The following is a 16172-nucleotide window of genomic DNA, read 5'->3' on the forward strand; positions in this document are numbered from 1 at the left end:
CCGGGAGCCGTCGAGAGCCACCTCTCATTTAGTGGGGGGAGAGGGGGAAAGTTCGACGCTGCCGCGCTTCACTTGGAGCAACATTTCTCTGAAACTATACCTATTAGGGCATGTAATATATCATTTTCGGATAAATTAAGGATGAGGAATCTAGTTTTGGAACAAAAACAATGCACTTTCTAACAAAAAAAAAAGCATAAAGTAGAAAAGACTAAAAAACGTATTTTTGATTTTTTCATAATTACCAATTTTTTTTTAAAGTGTAGCAGGAATTTGAAAACAAAAAATACAGTCGTAAAGCTACACTTATTACGTTTAAGAAAATATATAGTTTAATATACAAAACTGTTGATAAATGGGAGATAAAAAATAATATTAAGCGTGGGTCAGAGTGATCTCAATACAAAATATTATGGATGTGGGAAAGTTACTTATAATTTGTTCTACAATCGTTTATTTTTCTTGTTTTTCGTAAATAACTCGTAAACGGTAGCCCACAGCAAAAAATTATCTGTTACGTAAATAATCTGTTACAGATTTCTTATAAAATAAGTACTACTGTTTTTCGCTACCATCAATATTAAAAAAAAAATTGAAGGGAGAAAATAAATACTTAGGTCCCCTTTTTTAGTCATTCGTAAATAACTCGTAAACGAAGGCCAATAGCCTGCCGGGCCTGCTTCCGGCCGGGCGTCCCTACACTACATCAAAGCCAATAGCAAAAAATTTTTTAGTACATGAATAATTTACATAAAATTTCCTACAAAAAAGGTCATTCAATCTTTTTCGCTAGGATCAATATTAAAAACGATATTAAAGAGAGAAAATAAATTCTAAGGTCCCCTTTTTTAATATTGGTCCTAGCGAAAAAGTTTGAATAACCTTTTTTGTAGGAAATTTTATGCTAATTATTCATGTGTTAAAATATTTTTTGCTATTGGCCATCCTTTACGAGTTATTTACGAATGACTAAAAAAGAGGACCTTAGTATTTATTTTCTCCCTTCAGTATTTTTTTTTAATATTGATCTTAGCGAAAAAAAGTAGCACTTATTTTATAAGAAATCTGAAACAGATTATTTACGTAAAAGATATTTTTTTGCTGTGGGCTACCGTTTACGAGTTATTTACGAAAAACTAAAAAAATAAACGATTGTAGAACAAATTATAAGTAACTTTCCCACATTAATAATATTTTGTATTGAGATCACTCTGGCCCACGCTTAATATAATTTTTTATCTCCCATGTAACAACAGTTTTGTATAATAAACTATATATTTTCTTAAATGTAATAAGTGTAGCTTTAAAACTATATTTTTTGTTTTCAGATTCCTACTACACTTTAAAAAAAAATTGGTAATTATGAAAAAATACAAGATACGTTTTTTTGTCTTTTCTACTTTATGTTTTTTTTTTGTTAGAAAGTGCATTGTTTTGGTTCCAAAAAAAAATTCCTCATCCTTAATTTATCCGAAAATGATATATCACATGCCCTAATAGCTACAGTTTCAGAGAAATGTTGCTCCAAGTGAAGCGCGGCGGCGTCGAATTTCCCCCCCTCCCCCCCACTAAATGAGACGTGGCTCTCGAGGTCTCCCGGTCTGTATCTGCTCATGACCAGCTAAGAATCAACTGTGCCAAGTTTCAGCGCATAGTCACAAAGTGCAAGGTGTCGTGCACTAACAAACGAGCTATAGTGGCGGTTTACTGCAACATTCGTGATGCATATGCATGGGATGATTCTTAAATAGGTTATTATAACTCATTAACATACCAGATATTAGCGCTGCTGATTGATGTTACAGGCCAATGATAGGTACTTAAGTTTAACGATACTAAGTATATTTAAATCATAAATTTAGAGGTGTATGATCATACAATTAGAAGTTTTACGTGCCTGTCAAATTAATGAAATTCTTCCTTTCGGTTAAATCAGGAGCTTGTGTTGTAAGCGGTATTACGCGCCGCTCGACGTCCCACTGAAATTACTGTAATTAATTTACAAATTCAAACTACCGCGTAATACTGCCTGCGAGAATTTCATCAACACTGCGCTACATTTATTCATAAATACCCGTGTAGGTACGTACTTATAACTTATAAGAGATTTGATAAACGCATTACTGAAATGAGGTTGCAAGCTTACTCGGTAATCGGTATATATACCTACGTATGCATGAGTAGTTCTATTGCCGTTGGTAACCACTTTACGAGTAAGATTCTTGCATCGCGTTCTATAGGCTTGTAATTGCTTTATGTTGAGTGCCTATGACCTATGTTCATATTTTCGCCATTATTATAATTATTAGATACAGATATATATATTGTGCGTTGCAGGTTAACCCACTCCCGCGGGTGGTAGTGGTAGTGGGAGCTGGTGTTGAGTAGTGTGTGTGTTGTGTTGCAGGGTGCTGCGCCGCAACCGCATCTCGCACGTGGACGAGCGCGCGTTCGCCGGCGCCCCGGCGCTGCAGGTGCTGTGAGTATCCACCATTAGGTATCATAACAAATACTTTAAGTACATGTCACTATATGTAACTCAGCACACTATATTATTAACTAGCTGCGCCTGCGGCTCGTTTTGTTTCAAATTCGGTCTGTGCCGTCCCTTCAGTTAGTTAGAAGATCATCTTCCCTCCGTCGCGTCGGGGTGTAGGTACTTACCTATATAAGGTTCGTATCATATTCTTCCACTGACTTCTAGTTTTGGTCACCTCTTTCCACTGCATCCCCGATCTCTCCATCCCTCACCATGCTTAGAAAGCAGATCTCGTAAAATATAGTGCACTATGTTCTCTATATACTTTTGACTTTTTACATGCCAAATTTCATCGAAATCAGTTCAAAAAGTAAACAGCACGGCTACCACGACTTGCCATTTGACATTTACTTTAGTGACTGCGTGAACTCGATCGCATTCCCTCTCTATCTCACCAATACATCAGTATCAGTGCGAGCGAGATGGACTGCGATCGAGTTTACGCAGTCGCTAACGTAAACCTTAGATGTCAACTCGTGGTACGGCTACAGAATACTCCCGCTTTTCTATTTTACTCAAGACGGATAAGGGTTTCTCGTTTTAAACATTACCTAAGTACCTAAAATAAGCTTTTTACCGTAGTAATAATAACTCCTCCATTTCAAGCCAATTCCAAACTGCCTTTAAAGTTACGCAAACGCTTTAAACTTTTATCTAAAGTACATAATGAACCCTGACATTCAGGGAGCGAAACCTTTTACCTGTTATATAGCACTTACTTTGATTTAAAACCACACACCTCTGTGCTTGATGAAGGAAACATGTGTTCAGAGCTCAGAGCTCAGATCATAGAAGGTTACTTCCTATATCTGTGGTTTAGAGCTTTTAGGATAGAGTATGAACTGAGAGTAGTTTCAAATAAGTATTTTAGGTACCAGTATATTTATGTGAAATTACTTATGGTAAAGAAGGCAATTAGGTAAAGTAGAGACTATGAGCTGTAGACCTCAATTTCGAAATATTGTTGAGAACGGAATCGATAAAAGAACTCTACATAGGTATTTATCGACCTGTTCACCTGTTCACGTGTTCACGTGTTCACCAAGTTATTGTTCACCAAACTTCACGAGAATCATATAAAATAATTTTTGCTCAAGCTGAAACGGAGATCTTCGCTCTCGCTCGATGAAAAATACTTTCTAAGTGTCATACTTAACTCTATTAAATACTATTAATACATAATATAACTCTGAATGAGAGGGCGCTGCTGTGCCCGTGTTTACATCGAGTCCTTGTTATTTTGTAAAGCATAAATCGAATAGTAAGAAAATCAACGTAAAACAGTGTTAAAAAGGTGCAATTATTAGTGAAGTATATGCACAAATGTGGGAAGCTCGTTTACTTTATTATTTAGTGCGAAAATTTAAAATAACACTTAATAACGGATTCTACCCTACGTTTAAAACCCGGAAGATAAAGGAAGAAAACTACACAGAACCGTTTCAAAGAGGTTAGTTCTACATAATCTGATATCAGTGCGACTATTAGAAAATACCAAAAAATAATATACAAGAAAATACGGCCCAAGAAAAGAAATAAAACACAAAGGTTTATAATAGCGCCATCTAGCGGAGTATTGAAGAACTACATCACCAGCTACTTTACGATAACGATCGACATCATTGTAGTTACGCTACTCGCCGCAAGAGGTCTTCAAACTCAAAAATGGAAGAGATAAAGCAAATGTTAGCAGCCATACAGGTTGATTTAAACTCTCAAAAAATTACAATGAAAGAAATGGAAGAAAATATAAAGGTATCGATAAACAAAAATATAGACGACAAGTTTAGTTTAATGGAAACACGAACAAATCAACTAGAAATTAAAGTAGAACAACAACAAAAAACGATAGATTTCTTAGATAGACAAATTCGAAGGAAAAATGTGGTTTTCTTTGGGGTAAAAGAGTCAGAGAAACACTACGATAACCTGCTAAGCCTGATTCTGGACATCATTAATACGAAAATGAAAATCGAATGTCAAAAATGGGAAATCGAAACTGTGAGTCGATTGGGTAAACCAAGTGAAAAGATCAGGCCAGTGGTTGTGACATTCACGACGACAAGTAGGAAATTAGAGCTTTTAAGGAAAAAAAAGTCGTTAGAGAATTCTGGTTTTTATATAAAAGAAGATTTTTCCCCCAACGTTCTCCAAAAACGAAGAGCCCTTCAGGAAGACTTGAAACGAGAGAAAGAGGCTGGAAAAATGGTTGCTCTACGTTATGATAAAATAGTGACCCTTAATCCACGTAAATCAAACCAGTCACCTGTAAATCGAAGTTCCAGCAAAAGGTTACTATCGGAATCGCCAGAGTCAGTCAGTGTAGCGGAAACCAGAAATAATGAGGAAATTAAAAAACAAATCTTCAAGAAAACCAAACCAGAGAGTATAGTTGGATACCTACGCCCGGCACAGCTAAATACAGCACAAAATAATCCCGGCACGAGCCGCGAACCGCAAGAAAAAAACTAAACAACGCCTCTCCCGCCCCATCATCTGCAAGTTACATTTTAGATAGAAAAGAACAAGTACCGATCCCCAAGCCGGCCGGTCACCGTGGGGAGCTCGACCACAACCCTCCAGCAAGCAAAAAATCAAGCTCACAGAAACTATACATATGCACGTATAACACCCGTACACTGTCTACAACCCCAAAGATGTTAGAACTGCAAAACGCTCTGTCGGAAGTAAAATACGATATCATAATAGGTCTCTCCGAAACTCGTCGGCATGGCTATGGAATCATAGAAGATGACAAAAATATTTTATGCTATTACGGAGAAACGCAAGGTTTGTACGGAGTCGGCTTTCTAATAAAAAAGGAGTATAAAAATAATATAATAAGTTTCGATGGAATATCCGATAGAATAGCCGTGCTAAACATGCGATTTAATAACAAGCCGCTTACACTGATTCAAATTTACGCCCCGACATCCGAAGCCAGCAATGACTGTATCGACGAGTTTTACTCCACTTTAGACAGCATAATCTCACTAACAAATAGAAATTTGATTCTCCTTGGAGACTTCAACGCCAAGATCGGCCAAACTAAACGCGAAGAAAGTCAAATAACCGGCTCTTACGGTTATGGTATAAGAAACGAGAGAGGCCAGAGACTAATAGACTTCGCAATGAAACACAAGCTAACTATAGTAAATACATTGTACAAAAAACGCCACGGCAAGAGGTGGACATGGCTAGCACCAAATAAAGAAATCAAGAACGAAATCGACTATATAATGGTAGCCAAAAAACAACAAATTAAAAACTTTGAAGTCCTCAATATAAAGTTTAACTCGGACCATAGATTTTTGAGAGCAACCTACATAACAAATCAACCAAAAATAAGCCGAGTAATGTTCACACAAAATACAAAACGTGTGTTTACGAAAGAAAATGAGCAATTTCTGCAAAATAATTTACACAGCAATCTATCAAAACTGCAATTGTCTCAGAACGAGAAGGTTCAAGAATTCTACGACGCTGTTGAAAAGTGTATCTTACAAAGCACATTCGCTTCTAAATCACCTGGTAATTCTAAAACTAATGTAATTTCCGACAGTACCAAACTTCTAATAGATCAAAGACACAATCTCCAAAAAAATAAACCTCTATCAAAAGAAGACAAAACCACACTCTCTTTGTTGTACAAAAAAGTGAACAAAGAAATAAAGAAAGACTATAAACAATATCGCTTAAACATACTTGAAAAACATCTCCTTTCCACGGGAAGCACAAAACAAGCCTTCAAAGAACTTGATAGAGATAAAAATTGGATACCTAGACTAAAATCACAGTCACGATACACAAAAAATAGAGATGACATATTAGAACACGCGACGAAATTCTATGGGGATCTATATGCAAAAACTGACACCCAAAATTCACCAGATACAACAACCACAATAGAGTGCAACGAAAACCAAAGTGACGAAGTAGAGTTGTTTGATGAAACGGAAATTAGAAAAGCTCTAGAAACCTTAAAATCCAGGAAAAGCCCCGGAAATGACGGTATTACAAATGACATTCTAAAAGCTGTCGCACCTATACTGCTTTCTCACCTTGCACATCTTTTTAACCTGATTTTTACTCAAAGAGTGGTCCCTCGGCAATGGACAGAGTCAGACATTATAATACTCTACAAAAAAGGAGACCCGGCTGTCATTTCTAACTACCGACCAATAAGCCTTATGTCGAGTATTTACAAATTATTCGCATCATGTCTACAAAGAAGGCTTTCTTCTACAATCGAAAAACATATACCCATAGAGCAAGCGGGCTTTCGAAAAGGATTCTCTACAATGGATCACATCCAAGTCATCGAACAGCTTATAGAGAAACATATAGAATTTAATAGCGTCATGTACATAGCTTTTATTGATTTTCAGAAAGCTTTTGACACTATATCCCATGAAGCCATATGGAAAGCACTGTCAGATTACAACATTCATAATACATACATAGATATTCTAAAATACATATATAACAACTCTACAAGTAAAATTAAACTCGAAAACACAGGTAAAAAAATAAGGATAGAAAGAGGAGTAAGACAGGGGGACCCGATATCACCGACTCTATTCATTGCCGTCTTACATAACATCACTAAATCGCTTAACTGGAGAAATAAAGGCATCCAAATCGACGGGAAAAGCTTAAACCATCTCTGCTTTGCAGATGATATCGCAATATTTTCGAACAAGTCGGAAGAAATACAGGATATGATGCAATCACTACAAACGACGAGTAAATGTATCGGCCTCGAAATGAATATCAATAAAACAAAAATAATGACTAACGGAAGAAGAGACAAAATATATATCGATACAGAAGAAATAGAATATGTAGAGAGCTATATATATTTAGGCAAGCAAATCTCATTCGATAAGAACAGAGGAGTTAAAGAACTGGGCAGAAGAATAACAAAAACATGGAGCAAATTTTGGAGCCTAAAAGAGGTCCTAAAAAGCAATCTTCCAATAAGTCTAAAGAAAAAAGTTCTAGATTCTAGTTTATTGCCGTGCTTGACCTACGGCTGTCAGACTTGGACTTACACCAAAGACATAAGACACAAGATTCAAATCTGCCAAAGAGCCCAAGAAAGAAGCATACTAAACTTAAAAAGACTAGACAGAGTGCGGAACACAAAAATAAGAGAGAGAACGAGAGTCATCGACGCATTAGAACACTGTCTGAAAATGAAATGGCAATGGGCAGGCCATATAGCGAGGATGAGCGACCAAAAATGGACCAAACGTGTGACACTTTGGAAAGGGCCACAAGGAAAAAGAAAACCTGGCAGACCAACCACAAGATGGGTCGATGACGTCACCGACACCATACCGCACAAATGGCAAGAGGTAGCGCAGGACCGCTCAGAATGGCGGAGGCTGGGGGAGGCCTTTACTCGCGAAGAGGTCCACCAATCATAGCGATAGATAGTAATTAAGTTTTTTTTTTATTATAATATCAATAATAAGATATGTTAGCTATAATATTATTATTTTTTAAGTATTGTTCGTATTGTGTGGAATTAAAGGCTTTTTTATTTTATTTATTTATTATAACTCTGAATAAGAGAACGTCATTTGCTTTACCTACCCAATAAGTGGTTTTCGACAGGAGAGTTTTAAAGTTAACGAGGCTCATAAACGAAATCCATTTCCACAAAATGTGCATGAAAAAAAAAACAAAGTCGGTTAAATGATAGTCTCTCGAGATGAAACACAAATACATGACATACTCACTCCCTGAATCACTGCAGCGGCGGCAGCGGTTAAACTCATTACGGGCATCATCTCTCCAGAGACCGATCAGGGGTCGATTCGAGCATTCATTATAAATCTTAACTTTGATTTGATATCGTGCTTGTGGCGGTTTTTCTAGTTATCCTTAACTTTCATTACCTATATTCAGTGATCGGAGTGTAATACCATAAGATAAATAAAATAAAAAAGTAAAAACACAATGTTGAAGTTAGAATGCCGGTTGGTTCCTGTCGTGAAGACATAAACCAGCGCAGGCGACGCGACGCGATGCGTGCGGTCGACAGGAGGCCGATTCAGAATTCGCTATTGGTTATGGTTACTGGTTTTGACATGGCCTTGATCGCTCACGCTGATTGGTGCATGCGAAATGACAATGAGTGAGGACTCGTGCCAATCACTAAGACGATCGTTACATTAGATCCGACCTCTTGGAGAGCCGCTGCCAATAAGTTTTTAATGAACGCATATCTAGAATAAGCCGTCATGCTCGGTAAACAAGCATTCATTTGTCTGCCCCAGAAAGGCCAGAAAGCTTTCGTAGCGCCGCCGCCGCCGCCGGTGGCGTGATCCTAGCTGCCGGTTTATGGATGGATAATTTAGATTGTGATAGTGTGCGACCGGTCAGGGAGCGTTTACCTAAAAAGCTACAAGTAAAAAATATTTTATAACTTTAATTAAACCGGCAACACTGGGCTTAAAAGCTACCTACTTGTCAAACCTCAATGTTTCGGTTTTGTGTAAATTGTATATAAAATAAAACCATGGACGCCAGGGATGTCCGTCACCCGCAAACGGTTAAGATAAGAGTAAGTAAAGGGTCACCAGTCACCACTCCGTGTTCACGACCGCTCCATACCGCGTCGCGGAACGACGCGACACGACTCCGACACGACACCATAAAGATACCGATCTCAGCCAATTTGGGCAATTTGTGTACACATTCGCGTGTTATCTGCATTTGCCGTAGACCGCGGAATAAAGTAGGCAATAGTAGATAGTGCGGGTGAATAATAAAGCCGTTCATCACGCCGGTTACCCCCCCGCCCCTCCGCCCCCCACCCCCGCAGGCTCAGCCTTCGACCCCGAGGCCGGAGCACTAAGCCTGCGAATTTATATTACTTACTTCTTGGCCCCGTTGTTTATGAGAGGTCCCCTGCTGTTGACACCTGCGCGAAAACGCTATTTCACGCTTCCCTTATTTTAAATTTTGTACGGGTCATAAAAACACTCGCGGGCAGCTTAAATCCTTTATCCTACTTTTAAACGAGAAATCTTTGTAGCAAGGTGACACCGCCACCGTTTACCCTGATATTGTATATGAAATATAATATATACTAATTTCCGCTGTTAGCTGAGAAGTTTACAGACAAGACTTTAACAAAACGAATAGCAATATTCACATGCACATCGGTAACTCCTGGCATTTAGGTAGCACTTAAAAGATTAGTGATGAGCACACATCGGTAACTCGTGGCACTTGACAGTTTCTAACAGACTAGTGACGTGACAATGTTCTTCCTATACGAGTCGAGAAAAAGAAACCACTAAAAAAAGGAATTAATTAAACTAATCTTTTAAGTGCTACCTAAATGCCACGAGTTACCGATGTGTTATGGTTGTTTGACAAATAATAACGCAAAAGGAGCTTTGCAAACGGCAATCTCGTGCGTGAGTCGTAATCGTAACTATTGTAGCTCGGAATATGTATAATATCCCTCCATATCGCGCGGCGCGTTCCGCGGCTGCAGCGCGCGTGACTCGCCGACAAATCGCCAACAAGGGAATGGAGCTATGCAGCTGACGATAAACGCTTACTTTGCTGCTCGTTTCGTTGTATTCGCCGTAAACATTGGCTTCATTGTGAGACAGTGGTCATGTCAATGAGGTTGAAATGTTTTGTTATACCGTAATCATATTTAATTACACAAACGGGTCTACCGCGATATAATTTCATTGTTTTTACCTTTAATAACGCGACGCGTGCTTTTAAAACGCGAGAGTTTAAAGTGTTATACCGTAATCGTTAAAGTTGTGAAGATATTTCATTCTCTTCTCTCGTCTCTTTGATAAAAATGGAAAGATTTTTCTCGTCGTGGGGTTTGTGTATAAATATATGGGTTTAATAGCTCTTTAACCCCCGACGCAAAACGTGGGGTGTTCTATGTTTGACGCCAATGTCTTTCTGTCTGTCTGTCTGTGGCATCGTCTCTCCAACGGATGCGGTTTTTTTTATGTGAAATTGTAAGTTTTCTTACGGTACTTCTTAGCAATGGTTCATAGAAATGGATCCGCAGTTTGAGGAATATAGCTTTTTTCCAAAATGATGGAACTTTTGGAATAAAATGCATTTTGTTGTCATAGCGTAGGTTTATTTTTATTTTTTAATGGAATAGTAAGTTGGTGTGTGTGTGTGCAGGCGGCTGGAGGAGAACCTGCTGACGGAGGTGCCGGGCGCCGTGCAGCTGCTGCCCGCGCTCCAGGACCTGTAAGTAACTTGGTGTGTGCAGGCGGCTGGAGGAGAACCTGCTGACGGAGGTGCCGGGCGCCGAGCAGCTGCTGCCCGCGCTCCAGGACCTGTAAGTAACTTGGTGTGTGCAGGCGGCTGGAGGAGAACCTGCTGTCGGTGGTGCCGGGCGCCGTGCAGCTGCTGCCCCAGCTCCAGGACCTGTAAGTAACTTGGTGTGTGCAGGCGGCTGGAGGAGAACTTGCTGACGGAGGTGCCGGGCGCCATGCAGCTGCTGCCCGCGCTCCAGGACCTGTAAGTAACTTGGTGTGTGCAGGCGGCTGGAGGAGAACCTGCTGACGGAGGTGCCGGGCGCCGTGCAGCTGCTGCCCGCGCTCCAGGACCTGTAAGTAACTTGGTGTGTGCAGGCGGCTGGAGGAGAACCTGCTGTCGGTGGTGCCGGGCGCCGTGCAGCTGCTGCCCCAGCTCCAGGACCTGTAAGTAACTTGGTGTGTGCAGGCGGCTGGAGGAGAACTTGCTGACGGAGGTGCCGGGCGCCATGCAGCTGCTGCCCGCGCTCCAGGACCTGTAAGTTACTTGGTGTGTGCAGGCGGCTGGAGGAGAACCTGCTGACGGAGGTGCCGGGCGCCGTGCAGCTGCTGCCCCAGCTCCAGGACCTGTAAGTAACTTGGTGTGTGCAGGCGGCTGGAGGAGAACCTGCTGACGGAGGTGCCGGGCGCCGTGCAGCTGCTGCCCGCGCTCCAGGACCTGTAAGTAACTTGGTGTGTGCAGGCGGCTGGAGGAGAACCTGCTGACGGAGGTGCCGGGCGCCGTGCAGCTGCTGCCCGCGCTCCAGGACCTGTAAGTAACTTGGTGTGTGCAGGCGGCTGGAGGAGAACCTGCTGATGGAGGTGCCGGGCGCCGTGCAGCTGCTGCCCCAGCTCCAGGACCTGTAAGTAACTTGGTGTGTGCAGGCGGCTGGAGGAGAACCTGCTGACGGAGGTGCCGGGCGCCGTGCAGCTGCTGCCCCAGCTCCAGGACCTGTAAGTAACTTGGTGTGTGCAGGCGGCTGGAGGAGAACCTGCTGACGGAGGTGCCGGGCGCCGTGCAGCTGCTGCCCGCGCTCCAGGACCTGTAAGTAACTTGGTGTGTGCAGGCGGCTGGAGGAGTACCTGCTGACGGAGGTGCCGGGCGCCGTGCAGCTGCTGCCCGCGCTCCAGGACCTGTAAGTAACTTGGTGTGTGCAGGCGGCTGGAGGAGAACCTGCTGACGGAGGTGCCGGGCGCCGTGCAGCTGCTGCCCGCGCTCCAGGACCTGTAAGTAACTTGGTGTGTGCAGGCGGCTGGAGGAGAACCTGCTGACGGAGGTGCCGGGCGCCGTGCAGCTGCTGCCCCAGCTCCAGGACCTGTAAGTAACTTGGTGTGTGCAGGCGGCTGGAGGAGAACCTGCTGACGGAGGTGCCGGGCGCTGTGCAGCTGCTGCCCCAGCTCCAGGACCTGTAAGTACCTATATACTAAACACTGAACAAGAGACCAAGCTATTTTTATTGCAATCAAAATTCTGAATATTTGGAATATATGTATAAGGACTCTTTATAATTGACTCCTGAGTCCTGAATATTAGAAATATCAGTTCCGTTAAATAATCTCCGCAATCCTCTGAAGCGGCTCGTTGTTGGAGTTTTAACGCGAGACAACTCAAAAGTTTATCAATTTACCTATCTACACATAAGTTACTATATCTATATGTGTCAGGTCGTTGGCAAGCAACCGCGTGGAATGGGCGGGCGCGGGCGCGCTGACACGCTGCACGCGCCTGGCGCGCCTGGAGCTTCGCGACAACCCCTGCTCCAGGCTGCATCCGCGGGCGCTGGCACATCTGCCCGCGCTCAACACGCTGTAAGTGTACCTACCTGTTGTGTAGTATCTACAAGCTGCAGTGCCTGCAGTCCACTTGTAGTGTGTCTACACGCGTTTAGCGCGGCCGGAACTGCGTGACAACTGCTCGAAGCTGCATCCGCAGGCGCTAGCACATATATCTGTCCGCGCTCACCACGCTGAAATATGCCTACCTACAAGTAAACACATACAAACATCCATAGTTAAAGTGTTATAGGTATTTAAAGTGACTAGCAGTAGATATGTTATGAAGTGTTTCTCATTTATTAAAATCCTGATGTTCACTTGCACAAACATCTTCTACCCGTTATGCAATTTTTTTGGTGTTCCGCTCTCTTTCGTCATTTTCTTTCATATGTTTTGACGTTCATTTCGATATCCGCGCGCGAAAAGCGGAAATTGATCAGCATTGTCAGTCACGTTCACCGGAAGCTTAATGGAAAAGGGATATTACTGGAACACCGTATAGCAAAACGCAGTATGTCCGTCCGTCCGTGTCGGTAAGGGTCTGCTCTTGCGTTTCCTGGCACTGGCGCGTTCCATTTCTTAACAACTCGATGGTTTTGATAACTACACAAGTGCACAGACATACCTAACTAGTCTAGCAGGTCTAGCTACCTACCATATGTAACTAATATTATGAAGTACCAAGTACCTATAAGAAAATAAATAGATGTCATCAAAAAATCGACCAAATGAAGCATAGTGTTCACGAAGCCGCGTGCCAATCCCTCGTTTATTCCTCGGTACTTACCTATTGTGCAAATGAGAATGGTCTTCGGGTAACTCCGAATTTGGAAAACCGTGGTTCTAAAAAGGTACTATACAAATTAAAATATGATGGAATTTTGAGTGATTTTCATTTGATTTCCGGAATTAACTGACATATTACGAATTTACCCGAATAAACCTTACAGGAAACTTATTGGTGTGAGCGCGCCTTCATGGATGGCGATGGCGCTAGGATGTAGGTACGTTTTGTACTGCTCTATATAACCATATATATATACCTACAAACACAGTACCGGAACTGGGGATTCCCGGTTCTCGCCAAACAATTTCAGTACCGAGAGCATTTCCTAAATAGCACTAGGTATCTGTAACTAGGGTAACCGTTGCAGAGTTGGAAGGTTAACGGCAGGTATAACCGTTGCGCTGCGTCCGTGTAACACAAACGAATTCAGGATGCGTAACAGTTTTACAGCTCGTACCACAACCCGCAACGTTACGGGACGGGCGACTGCAGGTCAACTGACGTCAGCTGTCGGACCCAGATACAGGCAGCGCTGCTAGATCTTATCAAGTTTCTGTATATCTATCTGTGGCAAATCCCCTGTGTAAATGTAAAGGTAAGCCAAAGCTCAGAATTATTTCATTTCCCTCTCTTGGGGATTTTCGTATTTTACTCCGCAGGCTGAATTGCCCGGCAGTATAAGTCTTAATGTTTTTCCTTTAAAATAAGAAGCGAGACAAAACAATATGGAACCTGATGTATTCTGAGATTAATTATTTTTTATTATTTATTTTATTTTAAAACGTGTTGTGTATTGGTAACGATTTTCCACTTTAAATATAACAGAAGTAACATCTAAAATCAATAGGCTCTACATTTTGAAACAGTGTATTCAGCAACTGTCCGGCCGCCCGCCCCGGTCCGGAAGCGCGTCCCGCGCCGCCGGACGCCGGACGCCGGACGCCGACGCCGGACGCAAACAAGCCCATTACGCCGCGAGGACGGACGCTCCTGCTCGCACCACATAAATAACGTCCCGGCGACGCTCGTAAACTGCTGCCGTAAAGCGGTGCCGCGTCCGCAGGCCGGCGATTCCCGTTGCTGGCCGAGTTGAAGGATAAAGGGACCAAATTGTGACTCTGACCTCGATATTCGTAACAACTGATGTTATCTGTTGTTGTTGTTGTTACCTACCTACGAAGATACACAAAAAAGTTTCCCATATAGGTACACATAAAATATACTTCATCAAACATTTAATATGTATGTTTTGTTAAGATTTCAAATCTTAATACTGTTTTGAAATAATGTTAGATAAGTTTTATTGCGGTTTTTTCTGGACAGGTGTTGATTACGACCTGATAATAGTGATACTCTTGCTCTTGTGCTTTTTTATTCACGTCCAAAGCAGTGCCGATCATGATGAGAACATAAACATACATAATTTTGACGAATGTAGCAAATTTATAGTGTAATTTTCATCTTGAAATAAAGAAATCTAAATCTAATGGTTCGCCGGAGCCTTCAAACAGCATTTCTAACTTCCGTTTACTGCGCGTACGAGTAGAGTACAGTTTGCACGCACCCCTCCCCTCCCCTCCCCGCCACGCCACGCCACGCCACGCCACGCCGCGCCGCGCCGCGCCGCGGATCGGTTCGCGTTTATGCTGATGATCGAATCGAAGCATCCCGCGCCCTTAAATTTTACGTACCGCAGACTAAATCTTTTATGACTTTATCCCCCCATCATCGGAATTTGAATATGCGGCGAAAATAACGAAAACTGGGCTGCCATTACACTTATCTCAATAAAACACAAGTATAGTTGAATCATCGAGAGCGTGGAATTGCATATGTAGTAGTATTGTTTGTTTACAGGCATTCTATATTTGAATTTTCTATTTTCTTGTAGTATCAGCATACAACCACTACAAATGCAATTCCATCTTCTCGATAATTCAACTATAACGGCGTAGCGTAGGCGTTCAGCGTCGAACTTTACCGACAGATTTTCCTTACCATTCAATATTTTTATTTGACTTGACTCAGACTTTATGTACCTACTGAGAGAAGTGGCATATGGTCCACGTAGCTCAGGGCGTGCGCTCTACTCGTACTCGAACTCGAAATACAATAGCGTTGTAACTTTATTTATACGATTATTAAAAATACAAAGCTTAGTATATTTACAGATTTTTATTGTGGTGTAATATACAGTTTTATTCTACGTAGGTAACTAGTGAACAATCAAAACCCGCGCCCCACAATGTTGTTATGTCCACGTCCCTCGCCAAAGGCCTTCGTCGCAGAAAGATGTTATGTATATTGTAACCAACCCATGCGCGTTTAGTTAACATTTCAACTTACAACCATTTACAGCGACCGTGGGCTCCTGAATTTCATTTGATCAAACTGAAACCGGGAAATGCGAGAGCACTTTTCCGACCATTTTACGAGTCTGAATACTTTAAAGTTAATAGAATTTGTGTTCAACTGAGGATTTAGTAAGGAAGCAGTAAAGTTTAACCATAAAATAGGTAGTAGAAGACCTCGCTTTGTAATTTATCCAACCAAGAGCGACATTCAAACTTTACATTTGATTTAGATTTAATCAAACAGACATCTGAGGCTGCCTTGGGGCTATTAGGTGGCATCCTGTGTATAAAAAGCTAAAAGGGATCCAGTACCTACCTAGTAGGTAGCAGCAGTAGCCCTGGAGCGGTGTGCGGTTCACCGCAGCCATCACCGCAAACCGCGGCCGTTTGTCAGCCCATCCTATTAGGCCTACCAC

General features: G+C 42.0%; 1 protein-coding gene across 1 annotated transcript in view; it reads left to right on the plus strand.

Annotated features, from left to right (window-relative positions):
• Nucleotides 1-16172, plus strand: part of LOC134795186 (lutropin-choriogonadotropic hormone receptor) — a gene marked incomplete at its 5' end in the record, with an annotated part of 88823 nt that overhangs the window by 50873 nt on the left and 21778 nt on the right. Inside the window, 3 exons of the mRNA XM_063767017.1 lie at nucleotides 2408-2479; nucleotides 10724-10792; nucleotides 12505-12648. Of these exons, the coding sequence (XP_063623087.1) occupies nucleotides 2408-2479; nucleotides 10724-10792; nucleotides 12505-12648 (285 nt within the window). The remainder of the gene's footprint in view (nucleotides 1-2407; nucleotides 2480-10723; nucleotides 10793-12504; nucleotides 12649-16172) is intronic.

The sequence above is a fragment of the Cydia splendana genome, chromosome 11, assembly GCF_910591565.1.
Source record: "Cydia splendana chromosome 11, ilCydSple1.2, whole genome shotgun sequence".
In the NCBI taxonomy this organism is placed as follows: Eukaryota; Metazoa; Arthropoda; class Insecta; order Lepidoptera; family Tortricidae; genus Cydia; species Cydia splendana.